Genomic DNA, 22,686 nt, shown 5'->3' on the forward strand with positions numbered 1-22,686 from the left:
CAGCTTCATAAGGTTTGAAACTTATATCCTTTTTGGTCTATAAAAGCACCCATTGCGCTGAAAACAATAAACCCATAAGTGATCGTTTAGATAAAAACCTTGAGAAGATTGTGTTCTCAGTAATTATATTTAAAAAGTTGTTTTCAATTACCAAATTAAAATTAAGAAAACTAATGAAAATAGCTTGAAAACTTTAAGTTTTAATAATAAGGACAAAATAAAGGGTAAAGTGAATAGTACCAGGTTTGACTTTTTAGTGTAAAAATGTGGTTTTTCGTTAAAGTAAACAGTACCGCGCGCTTTTCGTTAAAACTCCCATTAAAATTCCCTCAGATTTTGAGCATACCTACAATAATAAATGTAGCTCTCCATCCAATTTCTTGAGCTTGGGTGTCATCTTGGAGAAATTTTTCATTGTGCCTATAATACAAGTGGTACATCACATGTTATTATGTAAGTGGTGGGATATTTTACTTTTTGTGTTATTAATTTTTTAACACAAAAATCTCACCACTTGTATAGAGACACGTGGTGTACTACCTAGTGTTTCGAGCATATTGAAAAATCTCTTGTTATCTTGACTACTATTGGGAAACAATACCACAAAAATAAAACTGGGGAATGTAATTCAATTTGAAGTTTTTTTTCTTATTCTAAGGAGAAAAAAAAACCCTCTTAACGTAGCTGACAATGGGAGAAAAGAGGGGAGTTGGGGGACGCGCCAGCACAAGTTGGGTTTTTTGTGTCTTTTTTTTTTTTAATTCTTTTGTCATTGTTATTAAATAAAGTTAGTAGATGATTTTTTATTAAAATAGAAAGATTTGAAGTCTTTTTCATTAGTTTTTATATTTTTTTAATCATATGTACAAATGCATCCTAAGGTATTAATTCAACAATGTAGAAGAAAGTAAAATAAATAAAATTAAGGGAAGATTTATTTTCCTCCACTGTTAGATTAAGATCGAACAATAAGTAACCATAACTTTCTTAGACTTTAAGAGCAAGTCTACTCTTTTAGGAGGGCAAAGGCAAGGCAAGGACAATGACATATAAGTTGCCTTTACTATTCATTCTAAATAGTAGTTACCTTTGTACAATTCCACTTGTTTAGAAAAGGCAATGACAAGAGCAATTACTATTCATAAATATATTTTTTTATTTTTTATGCTATTTTATTTTTTTATGTTTTGCTAAAGTGTGAACTTTTGAAAATAAAATGATTGTCTAATTCCAATAAAGGTCAAACTAATTATAACATGTTAAATTATTAATCACATTTTGTTGCACCCTCATCTCATTTTCCGTGCTCAGGTCATGAGTAGCACACACCCAGCCCTCAAGCAAAGCAACGTCTTTTGCAATCGACCAAATTGCCTTCTCACCCATTTTTTTGGTAAAAAACAAAATTTAGAAAGTGGAAAACAAATAGAGAAGATGTAGTAAAAATGAATAGAGTTGTGAGGGGAAAATGAAAAAGATGGTTGAATATTTTTACCGTTGGATTAATCCTGATCGTTGATTTTCAAACTGTTTTGCAATCAAATACACCAGATTGTGTCATGTGACACAATAGTAGAATTTTTAAATTTTTTAATTTGGAAATCCAATAGTCCAGAACAACAAACAGTTGGAAATCCAACGACTGTTGCATAAGGAATAAGGAGCCGTTAGGCTCTGTGGTTCGCACATGGAATGCCCACTCGGTCTGCATGGTGACGTCAGCGCTGACGTCACCATTACCAGCGGGCTGAAGGCCTGGTAGTTGTTAGTTGGGCAGTCTAACGGGCTTGCCGGAGCCCACTAATTGCCTCCTTCATTTTGGGCTGGTGGGGAGCTACTTTTGTGGGATTAGGGGCAATTAAACCTAATTGTTTGGGCATTTTGAGCACCGGTGGACTTGCTCTAAGATCTAGAAGAAAGGGATTGCTCAAAAGATATTAGTCCATTACTTTTCCTTGATGATGTTAACCTGAAAATCGATTCTTGTTTTGGTTTGATTGGCTGTATTAATAACTAAACTACTTATTTATAATAAAATTGAAAAAAATAAACTAAAACAAAATTAAATTAACGAGAAGTCAAAATAGGATGAGATCAGAATCGGATTTCTAGAAAAGACGGAGCAAGTGTTTAATTTGGTGTCAAATAATTGGACGGTGTGGTCGTGGTTGATAGCGGCCGCCTTCAACTTTGGTTAAAATATATTTGAAGGTGACCTTGTTGACTTTCATGCCAAATTTGACGGCTCCCAAAGAAAAACCAACCAAGTTGTGTGCTTAATGTCAATTTTGTATTAGTTAATTTAGCTTTTACTTTTAGACCGTGTTTGGAAGAAATTTTTAGTTGTGACGGGAACACAAATGGTACACCACACGTTTTAATGGGAATGGTGGGAAATTTTATTTTTTAAGTTATTAACTTTTTATCATATATTCCGTCTTAGTTTCGTTGATGTGGTGGGAGCTCTTCAGTTTCTTTGCCCGTTTTCACATTAATGTCAACGAAACTACGCTATCTTTCAACTTAGTTGACATAACGAGGATAACGTGCGACAAGGAGGTGAGGTAAAGTTGGACATGGTGGATGAGCAGAGAGTGGATAAGGTCGCACAAAACATAATGTAGAGGATAAAATGAGATTTCGTGTACAATACATGCGACAACGCTTAAAATAAGCCTAATTTTTTCGTAAAAAATTAAATCGATGAATATGCCCTCTTTTTCGGTGCTCAGTCTACTGTATTCATAGTCGCTGAACACACTAAACTGTCAAAAACACTACAGATTTCTTATTTCCTTGTTCTAAAACATGTTATAAACCCTTCGTTCATATATGTTTTCATACGAGTAGCGAACGTGGACATCATTCTTCAGAAGTTCTAGTCGAGCATTCGACCAGCTTTCACCCTGTTCTCAAGAACAGCAAAAATTTGCATACATTGCAACAAACCGAATAAAATGGAGACATTAATTTACGTTGGCAAGAATTTTTTTTCAACTGTATGTATGATGAATAAATTTGGTGCAGACAACAATAGATTCATCCTAACATGGCTTCGAGAGGGACTCGGACTTAAATACGGGTTAGTATACATAGAGTATGTTCTAATGAAAAATCTACTTCAAAATTGGCCATCTGATGTTTCATTTACCAACAAGTAAAATAGTATGGGACTGAAGAAAGTACTCACTGTACAGGGAAGAGCGTCTCTCTCTGTGTTGTGTATGTGTGGTATGACGACGTCATGGGGTTCCAGGAATCCAGCTCCAAGAAGACCATGAGTAGAAATGTGTAATTTCATAGCTTATCCAGCTCGATGTCCGGAAGAAAAGGTTGGATTTTCTGTCACTTGCGTCCCAGGTCTGTTCTTCTCAAATCGAGCACGCCGAGCATATTCTTGGATCTGGCGGTCATGCTCTTTAAGCATCCGATCCACATTGTTTGAAGATGCAAATAATGGACCAGACATGTAAATTTTGTTTCCCTTGGGCCCACGACCATGCTGCAAAAAGAATTTTGAAGAAGAATTTAGGTTCGGCTAACTGGAATAAGTATCAGAGCTCTGGCAGGATCTAGAGTATGCAATATTTGTGACACCAACTAGATAGTTTTATTGAGAAAAACAAAACTAACCATATTTGGTTCTTTAATAGAGGCCGTCTCATCTTCCATCTGACGAGAACTGGCAACTCTCTGTGTGTAATGCATCCGCTCCTGCTTTTTTGCGGATTCCTCCTGATCAAATGACCCGGGAAATCCGCCTACTGGCTTTATTGTTTCTGGTCCTGAGGGACCAGGTTTTTCTTGTTGGTCGTCGGACATCGCAGTCCTAGCCAGTACTAAACCAGATAATTTCGACAAGTTGGCTCTATTTGAACTCAAAAAAGAATCATTGTGTTCCTTTCCAGACTTAGCCCGTCCAGGTCCATGGATTAGTGGTCCTGAAACTGAAGCCCTCATACTCTGCTGCTCTGCGAAATCTTTTCTAGCGTCTTTATCGCTTCGCAAATGTTTGGTTGGATCAACCAGAAAACCAGAAAGAGTTTCCCCCCTATGAGGGTTGAATATTTCACTTCGGATCTTTGGGTTGGAATGACCTTGTCCTCTCTGTAATTGGAGAGCAAATGTCATCATAAAGAAATAAACAGAGGCAGAAGAAACATTTATATAAGAATGACCGTGTATGTGATTGTGAACAGAGAGTAGAGAATTCAGTTTCAAAAGAAAGATCTTTGCAAGCATTTCTTCACAAGTTCGACAAAAATGTACATCCAAAATATTTTTGTTAGAACCGTCCCCTAATATAAACACACAATGTCGAAACACAGTTCATAAATTCCTCCTCCGCCAAGCAGATATGAACTATTTAATTCAAAAGTGAATCTAGACAGTTAATACATTATGTGCCGGTAGAACAGGCTGCTACCCTCCAATGTAATGTACGTAAAATAAAATGAAAACAACAACAATTCCTAAATAATTCTTTTTAGGTTTTAGTTTTATGGATTTTCCCTCACTTCTTCATCACATGTCTCCAATTTCATCTCCCTCTTCCTCTTCCCGTATATTTTACCTTACATAAAAGGAAAACTATAAACCAAACTTCTAAACATTATGAAATGGGCCCTAATTACGAGTCATGGGTGAACTAAAAGATACTCAAAACTACAATCCGTAAATTTTGAAATTGTGGACATTTTCAAATATCCTTTTGTATACAAAACTACAATTACAATTTTCACCAGGACTTCTAGATGACTTTGGTCTTTAGCAGCTCACTTCAATGTCAAACAAAATCCTACTTTAAACACAAAGATATAAAACTTAATTTTAATTACCTGCAATGACGCAATGGACTCGGAGTTAGCATTTGTTCCTGTAACTGCTACAGGTTGTGCTCTCCTGCCCAGGTCTACCTTCTGACCCCTTCCTCCACTGGCTCCTTGCCTAAAAAAAGTGCATAAAGATTAACCTTGTATCATCTTTGTCAAAAGTATTAATGTGTTACCAATAAGACGTACCTTCTAGCTTCTTCTTCTCGCAATTTGGCATCAATCTCTTTGCTGGGTGGGTACTTGGGCAAACTTGAAGGATCACAAGGAAAAGGCTTTGTGGTGAAAAACTGTTGAAAGAACATTCATAATTACAACAGAGAAATGATAGGCCTCTTAGATGATTAAATGAAACAGTTTCAAGGTTGTAAAGGAAAAGGAACAATTGTAAGCACAGTTTCTGAAAGATAATTTAATTCTGTTCCACACATCCTTCTCCCAGCCTAAATCAGGTACACAAACTTTTAGGAATAAATATGATATATATATATATATATTATAACTAAAATATCAGCATCGGTACCAATTTATTTATTTATTTATTTTTTTTTTTTTTGCAGTTTCCAGAAAATAAAGCGTGCACACCTCATTCTTGAGAGCAATTGCAGCAGTTCCTCGATCAGCAGGGTAAAGAGAAAGTAAAATTTCCATAAGCTGCAGAGCTGAAGCAGGAAGGTCCTTAAAAGTCTCTGCCACGCATCTTCTATAAGGTTGAGGAGGCTTGATCATTGTTGAATTTCGTAAGTGCAATTTACGCCAATAATCCTCAGATGGTGAACCACAGAGCTTGAAAATCTTATGCAACTGTTCAACCTATAACAAGGAAATATACATAAATTAATAGGCACCATCTGAATACGTACAGTTACTGACACATTCAATGAAAGGCTAAGCAAAATATTTTCCCACATATGTGTTTATGGTTTATCTGTTAGACGAGGAAGGAAGAAGAGAAATTAACTTTAAAGTCAAACAAATAGTGGGGGAAATGTAGCTGTGAAGAACAAGCAGCGTTGCCAATGCCTCACACTAAGTCCACAGAATATGTCAAACACTTGCCAAGGACGTAAATTGCAACTCAAATCTATGGTTCATATAAATCCCTCGAGATACATCAAGACTGTACTCTAGCTATTCCCTCACCTGATGTGTTTAATATATAGAAACTCCAAATATTCTAAGATGATAATCATATTTACGTCATAAATTAAACTGTTACAATGAAAGAATTGGGCATAATTAGTCATATATTCAAAATCATCTGCAAGTTTAAAATAAAAATCAAGAGCTAAGAGATCAATTCTTTATCATTTTAGTATAATGTAATGGGAATTGTTATTGGCACTCCTAACTTTCTATATTTAGAAAGAAAAATACACTTGCGAGAAGTGCAAAATGAGATTTTTGGAGTGCCAATAACAGTTCCCAATGTAATCCATAATAACTTCACAATGACATGTCAAAAGTCCAATAATGATTCAAGCTAAACCATAAGGACATAAAAATGCATGGATTCTAAGGGGGTACATTTCCTCAATATATTACCTCTGTTTTTCCTGGCAGGATAGGCTTTCCAGAATACAATTCTCCTAGTATGCAACCAGTGCTCCATAAATCCACAGCAACACCATATTTAGAGGCTCCAAGTAAAAGTTCTGGAGGCCGATACCAAAGAGTCACAACGCGGCTTGTCAATGGAACATTGTGACGAGGATCATAATTGCTTGCCAAGCCAAAGTCGGCAATTTTCAAGATGCCATTGTTGTCAAGAAGAAGATTTGACCCCTTTATGTCACGATGCAAAATACCATGGCTATGACAGTGATCCAGACCACTTAAAAGTTGCTGCATGTAACATTTCACCTAAAATGAAATAAAAGCAACACTACAATTAGGTATCGTACAGGGTCCCCGTTTTCCTTATGTATAAATGGGCTATTTTATTTGCATAGATCTGCGGTAGAGACGCCCATTAAAAATGATCTGCCAATATTTCTCCTTTAGAGGAAAGTACCATAAAGATAAGAACGTAAGAGAAATGTAAGTGATAGACTACCTGAGGTTCGGAGAACTTAATGCCTGGGCGTGATGCAAGCCCTGTAAGATCATGTTCCATATACTCAAAAACAAGGTACAAGCTGCTAGATGACCGTGCTGTGATCAATCCATGCAACTTTATTATATTGGGATGATCAAGCCTGCGCAAGAAAAGGATCTCCCTTGCCATAAACTGGACACTCTCAGAATCGAGATTATCAAATCTGACTTTTTTCAAAGCAACAAATTTATCATTCGTGACATCGCGAGCCTTGTAAACACTACTATAAGTTCCTTGGCCGATCTGAAAGAACAAAGATCAGGAACTGATAAATTTTAAAATGAACAAGACTAATTAACAGCATTTAGAAAACCGCCAATTTTCTTTTTCGAAATATTGTTAGTTGACTCCTTAGACAATAGCTTTAGTTATACAATAATATAAGAGATATACGTATCAAGTAAAGATTTGACCATACTTTATTTAACTTCTCGAACGTGTCAGCGCGTCGAGGTATCCATCCATTGATAGCTTCAGGGGCTGCTGCAGCGAGCCAACCTGGCCAACCTGCCGCTGTTTGCTCGGCCACCGTAGCGTTGGGAATTCTTCTCGAACCCAGATGGTCAAGAAAAGTAGCCTCAGCCTTGTCTATCTTCTTACTCTTAGTCTGATCATATGATCGCATTGAACCATTGACTTTCTTATCCACCAACATAACTTTCACATCCCCACCACCACCCAATCTGTCTTTAATCCAAACTGGATCCTCTCTTTTCGAAGAACCGAACCGTGAAACCTTAAGCTCGGAGTGGTGCCTTCTCGAAATCGAAGATGTCCTTTTTGGTGGGCTTTCCCGGCTATCTTCGACTGCCGACGGCTTGGTACATATTAAACCCATGTTGAACTAGAAACAAATATACTACCACCCACAAAACACAAAACCCTCCTCCACAAGCAAAATTCACCACCCAAAAGGGCCAAAACCAATCCAAACCTTCACAAAACCTCCTTCTTTACTCAACTCCATCACAAAGATTCTAAACCAAAGAATCAACTATCTATAATTCACCTTCCAAAGAACTCATACTTCACCCTATACCCACTTCACCTCACAAACATTCAATATTCACCCTACATACAACACTCAGAAAAACCCCAAAAATGCTATTTTTGACAAATTCAAATTCACCCAATACCCATATCCCCAAATTCAATCCAAATTTCGAATTTGGAGAAGAATCTCCAATTCTTTGATGAAAGATGAAAAAGTGAAAAAAACCCAGAAAAGCTAAGGCTTTGGGCTCAGTGCTATGGATACCAATTGGACTAGGACTGTATTTAAGTATGGAAATTTTGGAAATAGTGAGATGAAAAAACGATTGAGAAATCGATTGAGAAAGAAAGAGTGTTAAATTACCAAGAAAGTGCAGAAGCAGCAGGCTTGATTGTGGGTTGTGGCACTGGTTGGTTTGTGGGTGTATTGTTGGGTTGATTGTCCAACGCGCATTCAAAAGATTAAATATTTAATACAAAATGATTAACATAATACAGACGGCATTTACCGCCTGTTTTGCTCAGTCAACAAAACACACGTCCGCATGTTTGTCTCTCTTCTCTTCTAGATCAACAGGTCTACAGTCTACTTACTCAAAGTGAAGAAAACAGCAGAAGAAACAAACAAATTAGGTGTTTACCAAAAAAATAAAAAAAACAAACAAACAAATTAGGTGTTAATAATGGGGGGTGTTTGGCTCTTCAATGCTTCCATCAATCCTTTTTTATTCAAACCCTCCCTCCCAACGAGTTACAACCCTCACTTAACTCAACTTGAGTTTCAAGTAGTAAAGTGAGATTCAAGTCGAAGGAGCATAGCTAAAAAGAAAAAAGAAAAAAAAAGTTTTAACAAAATACTTTCAGTATTGTTCAGTTTTAACGAAAATCTACATTTATATCCACATTTAAAAAAGGTTTTTCATTATAAATAAAGTTTTTTTAGATTTTTCGTTAGTATTTTTTTTTAAGTTATTTTTTTATGATTTGTTTCACTTTGGGGTGACTTTTTACGGAAATGATAAATTCAAGGACTAAAATATTTAGGGATATATTAGTAAAAATAATAGTTACTTCGATGTAGCGCACGCGTGAATTTGAAAAGTCTTGTTTACAGAGTGTAGCGTCGAACTTGAAATGCATATAGCTAGATTCAACCAGTTTAACAAAACGTGCTATGGGATCTTTGAAAATCATTGTGTAATGGACTTGGCATGGTCCGAAAGTAATTTCCCGTTCTCAAGGGGATGCTTCTTACACAATGTTCAAAAAATCGGCTAGGCGGCCACCTAGGCGCTGGGCAGCGAAGCCCCGACTCAATTTAGGCTAAAGCGGTTACTTAAGGCGGGGAGGATTTAGGCGGCCGACTAGGCGCTCTAGGTGCTCTAGGCGGCGTTAGGTGGCAGTCTAGGGGGCTGCAAATCATAAACTTGCTACAACTCTCGCAACAAATCTGAAACTTTGGATGTCGTACATAGCAGCATAGCCTCGACGATCTTCTGCAGCTTGCCATCTATGAATAAATGAGAGAGAGAGAGATAAGGTATTTGACATTTAATCTGAAGTGGCGCGAGCTGCAGATCCATTAATTCAGTTTGAAGCTCTGGAAGGGCTCTGAAAAGGCTAAGGAAGAAGAAGAAACGAAAATGTGTAATAGAAAGGGTTTTTCAATTTTCAAAGGGTCAAAGGGTGTGATGATGTGGGACTCCACCATTGAAAATGTGAAGGAGGGGAAGTGGCACACGGTTTTGAATAAACCATCCACCACTTTTTGTCTTTTCAAAAGTTTGAGATTTATACATAATATATATATATATAGGGTTTGAGGGATTTATAGTTTATATTATATTATATTATATTATATATATATATATATAAATGTTATATGAATTATTTGGATAATGTTTTTTTTTCTTAGACCATCAAATTATGTAGATAAAATAAATAATATATGTACATAAAGGAAGTATTATTAGCACTCTAAAAATCTCATTCTACAGTCCTCACAAGTGTATTTTTCTTTCCTAATATAGAAAATTTGGAGTGTAGAATGAGATTTTTAGAGTGCTAATAACAATTCTCGTACATAAAACATTACATATGTATATTCTTCTATAAGAAATAACATCTTATTCAATAATTATTTACTTCTAATATAGTGAGTTTAATTAATTCATATAATATATAAGAAATTTACCTAAATCCGCCTAGGCGTCCGGTTAGACCCCGACTAGCGTTTAGCGTTTTTTAGAACATTGGTCTTAAAAGAGGATAGTTAGAGACAAAAATGGGATGATGATTTTTAAGATCCCGGAATGTAACCAGATTGGCTAGCGAGCACCAGAGTGAGCACATTAACTGTATTAGGTTCACTGGATTGAGGTATTGAAGCGAGTCGGTCTGATACACTCCGAATTGGTAGGCAAGATCCGTTTCCCTAAGGAAGACCTATTTGTTGACCAAGAAAGGGAAACATATTCATACCTTGATTAGGAAAGTATCTTGAGTATTTAGGAATTCCAATCATAACAGAATTGATGGCATCCCAATCTTCATCCTACAAGGAAGAAAGTATTTTCTTAGAATTTACACTAGAATTCTCCCAGCTTTACAAGGATTACTATCCTTAGACCAATTCCAATGGTTGGCGTTAAAGCCTAAATTTGTAGCCTATAAAATTTAGGTTATAGTCAAGAAATTTTTCCTCTTCAATGATTTTTACTTAAAATTTTAGTTCGAGATTATTACAGAATGATATTAGCTTAATTCGGTAACTTTTTTAAAAATAAAATTTATATAAATTATTCTAATTTATTTTTACAAACATTTTAAACTAAAAATATTTAAATTCGGATAAATAATAAAAAATCACTAAACCTATGAAAGAACATAAAAAACCGTACAACCTACCCCATTATTAAACACAAATACATAGGTGGGTAGAAAGAAAAAAGGAAGAATTGTATGATGAAAGTGAATGTTGTGTAGATGTTTGAACAAATACATAAGTATTTATAGAGTTTTTGGGTGAATTTTGATTCAAATAATTTTTTTAATTGTTTTAGCTGTTTAATTTAATTTCTAGCCATTTGATCTCATTGTCGATCTTTGCCGTTCTATTTAATGTATTTATAAATTTGAATTTGAATTTGAACCGTTGTATCAACCAACAATTCAACCATGTGAATTGTCAAATAAAAAAAATATTCTATTCGTCTTTCTACAAGTGGCCGATAACGTCAGTAATTAGTTTCCATCCATTATCCTTATACATACTCCAAACCTTGGAGTAAAACTCAAATTTTAAGTTCTAAACTTACCCCAACTTGGTCCAACTCTTGGGGCAAATATGAGTTAAAACTTAAAACTCATTTTTGGGTCAAATTTAGCCCATGATTCATCATGAGTTAGTGGGGCTAACCCACTATATATGTATATTTTTTTTAGTACTTATAAATTCTTTGAATCCAATGGTTAAGATCTAATTTGATCAAATCCAACAGTAAAAAAATATCTACTAGTCCAAATTTAAATCTAACGGCTAAAGTAATTAAAAAAATCATATTATGTGTTTCATATTCTTTTGTACTGTTTTACGAGTTTCATGATATCGGTTTAGTGATTTTTCAATATTTATCGGAATCCAAATATGTTTAGATTAAAATGTTCATAAAATTAAGTTAGAATAATATACATAATTATTTTTTTTAAAGTTACTTTAAGAAGAAAAATTAAGAAGAAAAAGAATTATTCTAAATTAATTGTTTAACAATCTCGGGCTAAAAGTTTAACCCATAAATATTAGAAGAGAAAAACTGATTTTGGGTTAAAACCTAAATTTACTAGGTTGAAAATTTTAAATTTTAACCCAAAAGTTGAAGATGATCTTAGCTCATTTTCCAACCTAAATTTGTCCCAAAAATAAGTTTTAACCCAAAAAGCTTTCTTAGCCCAATAATCTACGACTTTGATATTTAATCTAAATTTGCTTATCAAATTTAATGTAATAGTAATTGTATCAATCCGTTTTGTTGGTAAAGATTCAACGAAGTCACTGGTGAAGAAGTATCACTCTCCACAAGTCCATATCTCTACGTTTAAATTTGACCGGACTTCTTTCTTTTCTTTTCGTTCCACCTCCACCTCCGCCACCGTCTCTCTCTTTACGTCTCACTCTACGACTACCACCGATCCTCCACCATTATCTCTTCCGTCGTCTCTCACTTGAAGTTTGAAGCATCGCCATCGTCTCTGCCCTTCTCTCATCCTCATTCCTCATTCAGACGCTCTCCCTCAACCTTACCTGAAATTTGAAAGAAAGGTATGAGTTTATTTTTGGGGAAAATTTTTCAAATTGATTCGGGGTTTCAGTGGAAATTAAGGATTTGTTAATGCATGATGAGTGAGTTAAATTCACAGGGATTTGGTTATTTATAAATATAAATGGCGTCAGCCCCCTTTTTTTTTTTTTTAAATAATGAGAATTAATTGTGAGTTGTGGGCTCATTCAACTTTTAACGATATGAATCGTCTATTTTATAAGACACGATTCATAGATCATTTTTTGTAAAAATTCAATTCAATCTAAAATTATTTGTCTATTTAATTGTCACAATGTAATTTCGATGTTACTTAGAATGTAGTGTTCGTCATTTCTTTGAACTCAATTAGATACTTCAAATATTTTCGATTTGGCTAATATTTTGCAATGATGATCTATAAGTTGCAACTTGAAAAATAGACAATTTGGATCGTTGAAATTCAATGTGGTGTGAACCACTAATTCCATTTTCTTTTATCCCTCCCTTAACACTATGTTTTGATGAGAGAAATAAACTTGGAATTTGAATAAAAGTCAGAATTAATAAATTAATATGCACCAATTTCCTTATTTGGATTCATAAGCATAGAAATTTAGAATTTTCGTGTGGAAAAAAAACTTGGAATAATTTGGGACCTCCAATTCTCAAGTATAAATTTAATTTAAATATGTGTCATTTCCTAATTTTTATGATTAAGAGTTTAAAAATAACAAATTCTATATTTGTTTGGAACCAATTTTACACCATCGGCTCAAGTGATCGAGGCCGTTGAGTGAGCATGGTTTTTAACCGTCAGATAAGATAATTATCTTTTAATAAATTATCTCAATTTTCTTGTACAACGAGATAAATAGGATGCAAATTATATCTTCAACTTGGAAGCCAGCAATGCAGTTCAATTTGATTTGGGATTCTCAGCATTTAGACGTATGCTTGGAGTCAGTTAACCATGCATGAAGGTTATCTTTTGGTTAATGGTGATATCTGATGATCACAAAAAGATAATGGTGCGGCATATTCTGAGTTGGGATGATTATTAGCACATAAGTATATGCTAATAATCAGCATATACTCCATGGACAAGCACGGCATGGCTTAAAGTGTTTTATCTTTGGCAATGCATGTATTTGGACGTGAAGAAGGGTGTAAACATTGCATGGTTGTCTCAGGATGCTACAAGGAGAGTTTCAGTAGCGTACAGATTGGTCTGACATATGGCTATCATGAGTGGCAGACAAGGATCAGGATTAGCATCAAATCAAAGGGCCAATTTAAGGATGATTATCATGAATTTTCGAATGAGGTCATTATCGTCAAGGGAATTCAATTGTGGTCAGCAAAGAATACTTCACGAAAAGCACATGCATATCCAGTCCTATAAATACAAGACGAGTAACAACGAGAAGAGGACATCCAATTCAACACATAAATTGCCCTACACATTCTCTCACTCTACGCGAAACCTCTCAACAACCTTGAGATTTTTGTTTTTCCTCTTTTTGCCAACGCACCTTCAGTTTGGATAAACAGCACTGTGAAGGCAACCGGCGAACATCTTCAGTTTGGATAAACAGCACTGTTGCCGTAGAATCAGCCGACCGTGGAGGATCTTTAGTTTGGATAAACAACACTGCGACAGGGCTGACTGGTTGCCTATCAAAGTTTCGTTCGAGCAGGATTTTTGAATCCTTATCGGCATAGGTCATCTCGTTAGCCTTCTCGGCGAAGCGAGGTGTTACAAGTTATTATACTCGGCATGTTGAACGCCGAGTCGTTTATAATTGGTTATTTGCAAGTAGGTTTTAGAGTTTGGCATTCTGACGGCCGAACCACTTTCACAATCAAGACGTATATTCGTTTTGAATACTTGTGTCCTTATACTCTGGTGTTGATTTGGTGTGCTTATACTCTTACGAATATAATCATAGTGACCGAATCCGGTGCCGACGATTTGTGAACTTCGCAGAACTAGTGGCTTTGTCTTCCAGCTCTAGAACCTGAAGGCCGAGGCGTGTTCCTTCCTCGGCCGCAGTCGCACGATCGAGAAGTCAGCCGTGCACCCAACGCAACATCAACAAATTTTACTCCTCGGCCGACGAGTTGGCACACCCCGCATACAACAGAATGACGTAGTTAGCTTACTAATTACTCGGTCTACACGCCACGTAGGTTTAGTAGTTTTTAAGATCAACAATATCCAATTCCATTGTTCTTTAAGGTTAACCAAATAAGAAAATTCACAAATTTTGAAAATAAAATCCTGTCATTTTAAAATTTCTTAGTAATCTTAAATTTCTTTATCCAAACATAGTGTAAAGTTCTGTATATGGCATTTTAACCAAAATGATAGTGAGATTAGCATAACTCTTAAGTTTAGCCTCTGAGATTTAAAATCAAAACAAGTGGTCCATCAGTTTGCCCACCGTCAATTATCTTGGTCATTCTATGAAAAGTCTCTGATAATAAGGATCAAAATGACAAATATACATTCAATTTAATAAACAATGGACCAAAATGATTTGACAAAATTGAGGGTGTTGTTGATACATTGGTCCTTATTTAAAGAAAAAATTTCACGAAATGATCAAAATAATTGACGGTTATAAACTCAGGGAACACTTTTATTAATTTTAAATATGAGAGAGTACCAATATAAGAAACCTTTTGGCTAAAAAGCCTATATACATTTCCGTATATGGATAAATTTGCCCAACCATTTGTGCAAGCACGCACACTCATCTATTTGCTCACCTACATTAGCTGCAGCGTCTCCATTAAACTTTCTGCTCACTCATCTCTTGAGCCATGGCCACCGCGAGGGTGTTGACTGTCTCCAATACTTCCGGCTTACTCTCCAAAACGACGTCGTTCCCGGTGAAGCAGAGTCCCTACGGCACCAGCCTTTGCTTTACTAGAAGGAGAGTAGCATCATTGTCGTCTTCCTCCAGGAGGTCCTTCAATTGCACCGCTATCTACAAACCCAATGTTCAGATCAGGGAGGAAGGCCAGCCTGAAACCCTAGACTACCGGCTCTTCTTCGTCGATCGCTCTGGTCAAAAGGTTATCCTCTTCCCGTTTTCCATTTTCTCTTGTGTTTTGTTTGGATTATGAGAAAAATGCAGGATAAAAGTAAATAATGTGAAAGCTTCCCATATGTGCATATATGGGGTTATAGTTGAGGGATTTAAATGTTTTTTAAATATATATGTTTATAGATATTCAATTTTTTCAGCTAATGGCTTGATATTAATTTCAAGTGGCATATATCATTTGCTTCATTGAGGCCTCTCTGTTTCAAAATTTTGAACTTGATTTTAAATTTGCAATTTTCCAGATTATGTTGTTTTGTTTCGGCGAGATTTGGGAAAATGGAGTCGATGAAATGAAATGAGACATTCAGTAACCACGTTAGGGACTTAGACATGACTGATGGAATGCCCTGGTTTGTGCTTATAGGAATATGTTTATGTGTTTTCTTAGTTTGAGATTAAGTCCTTGACTATATGTGTGTAATCGTAGTTCGAACTTGTATTTAAACTGTGTATGTAAATGTAATTGTGAAAGGAATTTCAAAATTTAGGTGTGTTGAGTCCTGGTTGGTCTCTACACACTAATTAGTTCACTTTTGTCTCAACTTGCTATAACAATCTGTTGGTTTATACATAGGTTTCGCCTTGGCATGACATACCTTTGCAAGTGGGTGATGGTGCATTCAACTTTGTGGTTGAAATACCCAAAGAATCAAGTGCAAAGATGGAGGTTGCTACTGATGAGCCACACACCCCGATAAAGCAGGATACAAAGAAGGGGAAACTTCGTTACTACCCGTAAGAATTAATTTTTTTCTTTTCCTAAAGTTATATTATAGTGTTTGTTCTTGTCCTGGTGCTTGGATATGTTACCCGAATCAATATAATTTTTGGCTAAGAGTGCATCATGAATTAGACGCAAGCCACTGTTGGTGCTAGCTTTTTATTTATTGATTTACTTTTAAATTCCTTAAAGTTATCTTTTTGTGAATACCTTCAGCAAATCGTTCTCAGGTACAATATAAATTGGAATTATGGGTTGCTTCCGCAAACATGGGAAGACCCAACCCTTGCTAATGCTGAAGTTGAAGGAGCCTTTGGGGATAATGATCCTGGTATGCTTGCTTATCCTTGTTTTTTTTGCCGCTTTTTTTCCTAAGGCAAGTGTCACTTTTAGAATAAGAAATAAAACCTTTGTTTTTGCTACAACTTGTAGTTGATGTTGTTGAGATAGGCGATAGTCGGAGAAGGATTGGCGAGATTCTCAAAGTAAAGCCTTTGGCTGCTTTAGCTATGATTGATGAAGGGGAGCTTGATTGGAAAATTATTGCAATTTCATTGGATGATCCAAGGGCTTCTCTCGTTAATGACATTGATGATGTTGAGAAGCATTTCCCGGTATGTACTGTTTTCTAACCAAGCACTATTAAGATTTCCATAATTACACACCAGCATAGCCACCTTAATCAATGTATTTATTATTTAGGTGTTTTAAGTTTTTAAATTCGTTGTTACATGATATTTTTACTGAATGAGAATGGATAGTTAGTTACAATGTATCTATCTTCATAAACTAGATGAACTAAGTAATAAGTTTTTTATAAAGGACACAGTGTGTGTGTGGTGGTGTGAGAGAATTTTGTACTGAAATGAAGTAAATGATGATAAATGTTTTTCACAGAGACTGTATTTGAGGATACAATTCTTGTGGAAGACAACAACTTAAGGCATTGTTGTGCATATCAGATCTTATTTTAATTGTAATGAATCTTTTAACCACATTACCTTTGGATTTTACTAATTGCTAGCGATGTATGGTTTACTTCAGGGGACTCTCACTGCAATAAGGGACTGGTTTAGAGACTACAAGATACCAGATGGAAAGCCTGCTAACAAGTTTGGTCTTGGCAACAAAGCAGCAAACAAGGTAATTTTACAGTTACCTCTTCAGTTGCTATCCGAGAATCCTTTTTGAGTACTATTTTGTCTTGTTTTGTTTTTTGTTTTTAATTTATCTTGACTGCCAAATTACTATTTTTCCTTTCTCTCCTGATTGGTTCCTTTATCGATTCAGTCACTAGCTTTCAAGGGCCGCCCTACCCTCTGGCCTAGTAGCATAGTGCTTCTTGCAAAATGCAAGTGTTGCAAGGAGGCATGACAAGATTTGTCCAATTAAAATCTGATTTTCTGATTTCAAAGTCTTCAATATTTGCATCTATAATACATAATTAATATAAGAATGTCTCTTTATGGTAATTGGACTTGAGTGTAATAAGGAGTTGACTTAAAAACCAGCCAGTGGGATTGGGGTGCAGTCTGGAGGGTTTAAGGCAACGGTGAGGTACTTGTTTTCTATGCAGTTTATTTATTTCTGACTTTTGATACGTTTGATATGTCGGAGGAGTCAATATTTAGGAATAGGCACGCTTTAAACGCAATTCCACTCGGACTTGAATGTATTAAAGAGTTGACTTAAAAACCAGCCACTGGGATTGGGGTGCAGTTTGGAAGGTTTAAGGCAACGGTGAGGTACTTGTTTTCTTTGCAGTTCCTTTATTTCTGACTTTTGATACGTTTGATACATCGTCGGAGTCAATATTGAGGAATAGGCACGCTTTAAACACAATTCCACATGATCCACAACATGAAGGCGGTCGAAACATTTGACACACAATACACAAATCTACCTTAGCTGGGGAGTAATTGCAAGTCTATTCATGCATCAATGTGGAATTAGTGGGTAGTAGTCATGGCATGAAGGAAAATATAACTGCCACGTAATTAGGTAGCGAACTTTGCTTTGGGTTCTAGTTAGTTTTGGGTTTTAGTGGTTTCTTCTTTTTTTATCTGTCTTGTTTGAATGCGAGGTTTTATTAGTTTGACAGATGAGAATTATACCCCTAGTCTGTTTAAGCAATCATCCAACAGTTATGTGATTATTTAAGTATTTTGGAAGGTCAGGATTGAATAATTATTTAAGTAATGAAGGATTCTTGGGCTGCTATAACTCAAGTTTTAGGACTTTCAAGAGGATTTGAATTCAGATTCTTATCTTACTTATCCCCAACAAAATCATCTTTGCGATAGAACTCAGTGATCTACATTCCAATTTCATCCTATTTCTTTTTCTGAATCGTTTGTTGTTTCTTTTTATGGATAGGATTATATATCTTAGTAATTACCCTCCTAAGAGGCTTTGCGCATTGTTTTGTGCAGCATATTCATAAATTTCAGATTATAGACTTCTCTCTTTGGGTTTCTGCCCCTGGAACTTAAGTATTGATGCTCCAACTTCGACCTTATTACTTATTAGCTCATACTTTCCTCTATTTGTTGCTGGAAATTCGTATCTAGAGTTCGGTTATATTGTGGTTCGGTATTGTCAGTAGTATAACACCTATTGTCACAAGTTACCTTCGTCTGTCTCTGCGTTTGTTGTACTTTGTATCTAATTTTAGAAACCATTCGTATGCTGAACAGGACTATGCTCTTAAGGTCATAACCGAAACTAATGAATCATGGGCCAAGCTTGTCAAGAGATCGATTCCTGCCGGAGAACTGTCACTTGCATAGATGCATTGGTAGAATTGGAATTCCAGGCGTTCATCATCTTGCACTCATGGTGATTCATTAGAGATTTTTCCTTTTGGCGAACCGGTGATGCTGTTAAATGGAAATATTGATTCAATGTCAATTTTTTCGTCACTCGGCTGGACTAAGCACGGTGAGTAATTTAATAATAGCTTGGTTTTGTTACTGGGCACTTGAGCTTATTTCTTTATACGGTAATCATGCTTGGTGCTTAAGTAATGGTTAATTTACCATGCACTTCTTTTATCTTTTGAGCTGTTCTGTTTACACCCATATTGCTTCTCTCGACACCCAATTTACTCGAACGCCTTTCTCTGGACACCCAAAATAATGTACTAATCTTCTAAGAAGACCCTTCTTTTACTTTCAATGAAATAATATTTCGTTAGACACCGATTTTCATTGTATATTGGTATGAAGGCTTTCTCTTCGATCAAAATAAAGATATGAAGGCTTTCTCTTCAATTTGGCGATTGCGCTTTTGTTTTTTTTTTTAAAAAAAATAATAATATGGTTAGAACTGTGACTTGCAACTAAAGCAACTTAAGAAAGATTGGTATTTGGTTTAGCAATTTTTCTACAAGGAATTTTTGGTTCCTTCATCTGCAGTTTACATCATAGTCGATTTATAGAACTTCGTATTTCTAATCAGAACCATTTATATCATATACATCTGTAAAGATTATTTTTACAAAATATCAGTTTAAACTAATCATTTCGTCAATCAATTTCAACAAATAAATAAACAGTCCATAATACTTTTACTAAATACAATTATTTCATATTTTTTTAATTATTTTTATAAAGATAATTTTTACAAAATAATTTATAATATTAATAATTTTAATCAAAAGTTTGAAATTTTATACGTTAAAAAAGAACTCCTCTCATCCCATTAAGGAAGAGGATTCTTTTCGGATCCACTTTGTGGAGGGATCCTAAGGATCATTACATTCTAACCGTTTATCGTATATCATGTGGTTAGTTTTTGTTAAATATTATTTGTGTTTAATTTTAAATAAAAAAATCAAATAATTTTTTATCATACGATACACGATGAATGGTTAAAATGTGAGGGTTTTGCTAAAATTGAATCCGGATAAGATCCAATTCCATTGGAAACCAATCTAAACCCTGTTCTTCCCTTGGGCTTGTAAACGCACAAGGAGCGAGTCCGCACGCTTTTCCCGTACGGAATCAATGATCGTCTGGAAATAACCCCACGCTCTTCAAGTGCGCGTGTCAAACTATCAACCCACTTTCCCACCCCATCTTTAATATCAACCTTTTTCCATCGTCAATTCTCCGATCGACTTCAGACACAGACAGATTGTACAACAAAATCCCCAAAACCAACCCACCGCAAAGCTCAGGTTGGATTTCGGAATAATCCCCAGAGTTCCTTTTCAAAAAAATCCAAAAATCCCAGCTGTTTCAATGGCGGACACCACCGCAGCAGAAGAAGAGCAAGAAGCACCGCCGCCGCAGCCGCAGCCATCGTACTACACGGTGTTTCTGAGAATTATGAGCAAAAGGAGAACATGGGTATGTGTATTCGTGCTAGTATACGCCATCCTCCTAACTTCTTCATGGAATTTCCTCAAATCCTTCCTCTCCTGGCACAAATTGCAAGCCCAAGCGTCTTCGCCGTCGTACGGATGGCCTGCCCTTTACGCCTCGGTGCTTCTGGGGGTGGTTTTCGGGCTGCTTTCGATGTTCGCGGCGCTTGCAGTGATGGTTCCGGCGACTCTGGTGACGTGGATCGCCATCGTGGTTCTGCTGGCCTTCTTCGGGAAGCCGAGGAGGGCGTTGGTGGTTGACGGGAGGAAGATTACGAGAGAGATTGTTGGGATTGTGATGAGGATTTTGTTGAAGGAAGGGAATTTGGTGGCTGCTGGTTGTGCTGTTTTGGGGTATTTTGCACTTTTTAGGAGGAATGGGGAGTGAAGTGATTGACTGATTTGGTTGTTGGGGGTCTTTTTCTAATTTGTGAAGATTTCAGGGATCTGGGGTTTTGGATTTTGTAACATAACATTTACTTGTTTTGATTTTACTGTGGCATCTGACTGTTAATTACTTCTTGTGTTTATACATATCCTTCCTAAATTTAGCAATTTTATGGCCAATTTATAACAACACAGAAGCTGTGTGTGTTTTGGGAACTTTCGAATAGTTGTGCTGAAAAATTGAGCGTGCAAGGGAGTAAATAGCATTGAAATGGTTTGGGCAATGGAAGTTTGTTGATTTTGTTGTGTCTTTCTTGCCTTTAAAGTTTAAAGATATCAAACTTAGAAGCTTCCCCAGACATAGCCAACCCGACAGTATAAAACTGCTTAAAGCAGGAGGAGGGGTTGACTTACAGACTACCCGGTAATCAGTAACCAGCACTCTGTCTGTGCTTGCTTGCTGTTTTTTGGCTCCCTTAAACTGAACCGCCTGATTACCAAGAGATTACTACCGAATCATAATGTGAGGACAAAAGTGCCCGATGACCAACCGGGGACAATTCCAGTCTGGTAAACCCTAGAATATCGAATGCTAGTCAAGTTTACACTATCGAATTCAAGAAAACCGTCCTAGAACTAGGTACTTAACATAATATCGGAGACAGTTTGTTGTCCTCGAAGTAGGCTCAAAACTCTTGACCCATGTGCCGGTATTCTACACTAATCTAATCTACATTCAGGAAGGGAGAGAGCTTGATGCCAGAATGTAGTGGGTTGAAAAAGAAAGCTCTAACTACTAAGACAATCCACCACTTGCAGATAAGAATCATATTGATTCTAACTTAACCGATAAAAACGGTATATTTATAAAATAAAAAATATATATATTAGTAATTATATCATTTCCCTAAGCTTAAAGCTTCACTGCTTGAGAGCCGTTGAAAGTGCAATGCCATTAGTGCAAATGAAGTAGGGAATGATGCCGACAGGCAATGGAAACTTCCATATGCTAGCTAGTCATAGCATGTCACCTGTCTTATGGCAAAGCATCTCATCCTTTGGCCTTTGTGTTTGGTAATATTCACTCTTGCCTCAATGGCTCAAATACTTGCCAACTTGTCACGCGCATACACCAGTACAAAACACTGTAATGGTGAACAAATTACATTACTGCAACTTAATTTTGTTGGTAATTTTATTTTATGAGATGAATTGATTGGTTGAGGATGATACGATCAGTGGCACACATTCCCTCAACTGACAGATCAACATGTGTGCGAGCACAACTAATCCTAATATCTTCTTCACACGATTTTAGACTTACAAATGTTATGAGGGTGCATAGATATAGAGGTGCATTTGGGTAAGGTGGGTGGATAGTGTACTATTATCACAAAATAGTAACCTCATCGTCAATATTTTTTTAATTGTGATTAGGTTTGAATACTAAGTTATTTTTTTCATTCTTTAGTATAAATATATTGTTGCCTTCGTGTATATAATATCACAATAATGTGACAAGTGATAAGTAAAAATCGCCCATCACAATTATTGTATCTCATTGAATGTTGATTTTTATATATTATTTTATTTTGTTCTTATTAATCAACAATTTCATCTATAGCTAGACTAACCCTCACGAAATGCAAATACTAATTTGTTACGAATTAATCGGATTAAAGTTATAGGGTCATGATTCGCTTGAATCGAAATATCTGCAAGATTTGGATCACAACTTGTATTGATTAAACAAATTGTTAGAATTCTCAAGGTAACACGGCGGAAGTTATAGATAAAAGGGATACGAATGGTCACCCTTAAATAGGTTTCTAGAACACTAGAGAATTAAGAAAAAACTCTCAAATTTTGATAAATAAT

At 35.9% G+C, this 22,686-nt stretch overlaps 3 protein-coding genes across 3 annotated transcripts; 2 read left to right on the forward strand and 1 right to left on the reverse strand.

The window, feature by feature from the left end:
- Positions 1–2,951: 2,951 nt before the first annotated feature.
- LOC126611046 (probable serine/threonine-protein kinase At1g54610) lies at positions 2,952–8,375 on the reverse strand. Its single transcript, XM_050279226.1, has 8 exons — positions 7,349–8,375; positions 6,889–7,173; positions 6,378–6,695; positions 5,418–5,645; positions 5,022–5,122; positions 4,839–4,947; positions 3,634–4,107; positions 2,952–3,502 (listed from the first exon to the last, which is right to left on the reverse strand). Exons 1-8 carry the CDS (start codon positions 7,766–7,768, stop codon positions 3,305–3,307), a joined length of 2,133 nt encoding a protein of 710 aa, XP_050135183.1. The 5' UTR covers positions 7,769–8,375; the 3' UTR covers positions 2,952–3,304.
- Positions 8,376–14,940: 6,565 nt separating this feature from the next.
- On the forward strand, positions 14,941–19,258 carry LOC126611466 (soluble inorganic pyrophosphatase 6, chloroplastic-like). Its single transcript, XM_050279756.1, has 6 exons — positions 14,941–15,302; positions 15,909–16,069; positions 16,286–16,386; positions 16,488–16,669; positions 17,100–17,198; positions 18,752–19,258. The coding sequence occupies exons 1-6, from the start codon at positions 15,048–15,050 to the stop codon at positions 18,842–18,844; spliced, it is 891 nt and encodes a 296-aa protein (XP_050135713.1). The 5' UTR covers positions 14,941–15,047; the 3' UTR covers positions 18,845–19,258.
- Positions 19,259–19,951: 693 nt separating this feature from the next.
- Positions 19,952–20,976, forward strand: LOC126611467 (uncharacterized). Its single transcript, XM_050279757.1, has one exon. It carries the CDS (start codon positions 20,300–20,302, stop codon positions 20,807–20,809), a length of 510 nt encoding a protein of 169 aa, XP_050135714.1. The 5' UTR covers positions 19,952–20,299; the 3' UTR covers positions 20,810–20,976.
- The last annotated feature ends 1,710 nt before the right edge of the window (positions 20,977–22,686 follow it).

Source organism: Malus sylvestris, chromosome 17 (genome assembly GCF_916048215.2).
Source record: "Malus sylvestris chromosome 17, drMalSylv7.2, whole genome shotgun sequence".
Taxonomy (NCBI): domain Eukaryota; kingdom Viridiplantae; phylum Streptophyta; class Magnoliopsida; order Rosales; family Rosaceae; genus Malus; species Malus sylvestris.

What these genes read in the sequence shown, in the direction of transcription:
- LOC126611046 (XM_050279226.1), bottom strand. Translation starts at nt 7,768, where the DNA reads ATGGGTTTAATATGTACCAAGCCGTCGGCAGTCGAAGATAGCCGGGAA. An exon ending in CGTTCGAGAAGTTAAATAAA is followed by an intron (nt 7,174 to 7,348) that starts GTATGGTCAAAT and finishes TTGTTCTTTCAG; the next exon opens with ATCGGCCAAGGAACTTATAG. An exon ending in CGAGAAGAAGAAGCTAGAAG is followed by an intron (nt 4,948 to 5,021) that starts GTACGTCTTATT and finishes CACTTTTTTTAG; the next exon opens with GCAAGGAGCCAGTGGAGGAA.
- LOC126611466 (XM_050279756.1), top strand. Translation starts at nt 15,048, where the DNA reads ATGGCCACCGCGAGGGTGTTGACTGTCTCCAATACTTCCGGCTTACTC. An exon ending in CTTTGGGGATAATGATCCTG is followed by an intron (nt 16,387 to 16,487) that starts GTATGCTTGCTT and finishes TACAACTTGTAG; the next exon opens with TTGATGTTGTTGAGATAGGC. An exon ending in ATGTTGAGAAGCATTTCCCG is followed by an intron (nt 16,670 to 17,099) that starts GTATGTACTGTT and finishes GGTTTACTTCAG; the next exon opens with GGGACTCTCACTGCAATAAG.
- LOC126611467 (XM_050279757.1), top strand. Translation starts at nt 20,300, where the DNA reads ATGGCGGACACCACCGCAGCAGAAGAAGAGCAAGAAGCACCGCCGCCG.